The sequence below is a fragment of the Sinocyclocheilus grahami genome, unplaced genomic scaffold (genome assembly GCF_001515645.1).
Source record: "Sinocyclocheilus grahami isolate Dianchi unplaced genomic scaffold, SAMN03320097.WGS_v1.1 scaffold4456.1, whole genome shotgun sequence".
Lineage (NCBI taxonomy): Eukaryota > Metazoa > Chordata > Actinopteri > Cypriniformes > Cyprinidae > Sinocyclocheilus > Sinocyclocheilus grahami.
Window position 1 is genome coordinate 10,729 of NW_015509390.1, and position 984 is coordinate 11,712.

Consider the following 984-nt stretch of genomic DNA (forward strand, 5'->3'; position numbering starts at 1 on the left):
TATGTGTGCAGATGTGGATAAAGTCTCTTACGGGCCCCTCTCCTGTCTGAAAGGCTGCTGGGATGTTCTGCTGGTTTCCTCTTGTATGTCTTTGTCACTTTGTCAACATCAGGTTGTTTTCGGGTCATTTCCTCCATAAACATCTGATGGAAGACAACAAAACCAATAAGAAACCTCTCTGCACTAAACAACGCAATTAATATAAAAGACCGAGGGACCGTTGATGAATGGAGTTGTCCCGCTCACCTGATGCTCTGTGATTAGTGTCTTCAGTTGAGTAATGTCCTGGGGGAGTGGTTCAGTATCACGCTGCACCAGTGTGGTCTCTGCCCACTGTAGCCATGACAGCAGCTCCTCCAGTAGTGCAGCATTGGTGAGCAATTCAGTCAGAGCCATCTCCAAGCGCTGCTCGTGCTGTTTGGCCCACGTCAGCACCTGTAGAGCAAACATTATTACATGACTTTTGTATTATATACACATATCAGACCTATTAAAGTAGGCGGAGACATTTATCTAACTTTTGGCCTAGACAGGCTTCATACCTCCTCAAAGCGAGCTCTAATGATGGTGATCCAGTGTTTGATGGTTGTGATGCAGTCTGGGTGGCACACAGCTAGGATGGCTTCACCCATGCCAGCAGCCTTATTCACATCCACTCTCTTCTCCTCCACCGTCTGCATGAAATCCCGGTGCGTGTGCAGTAGTGCCTGCAGAGTCTCTACCTCCTCTGGCAGGACGCCCCGGAAACGCAATGTTTGCTCCGCCTCCGAAAGCCACTCTAGCAACATTTGAACAGCTGTGCGGAACTCTTCTGCCTGCAGAAAAAGAGAGAAAACAGATAGTCAGAAGAAAATATTCACACTACTCTTGGTTTCATTCAGTATCTAAAAAACAGTAAGACGTACCTGTTTGAGAGCCTGTTGGAGCCGGGTCTGTTTGGAAACGGACAGGGCACAGACTGTTTCCCAGCGGTTGCTAAGCTCC

At 48.1% G+C, this 984-nt stretch overlaps 1 protein-coding gene across 1 annotated transcript in view; it reads right to left on the reverse strand.

Annotated features, from left to right (window-relative positions):
* LOC107576847 (microtubule-actin cross-linking factor 1-like) overlaps positions 1-984 on the reverse strand; it is a gene marked incomplete at its 5' end in the record, with an annotated part of 5,669 nt that overhangs the window by 1,919 nt on the left and 2,766 nt on the right. The window contains 4 exons of the mRNA XM_016262973.1: positions 32-143; positions 247-435; positions 543-815; positions 906-980. Of these exons, the coding sequence (XP_016118459.1) occupies positions 32-143; positions 247-435; positions 543-815; positions 906-980 (649 nt within the window). The remainder of the gene's footprint in view (positions 1-31; positions 144-246; positions 436-542; positions 816-905; positions 981-984) is intronic.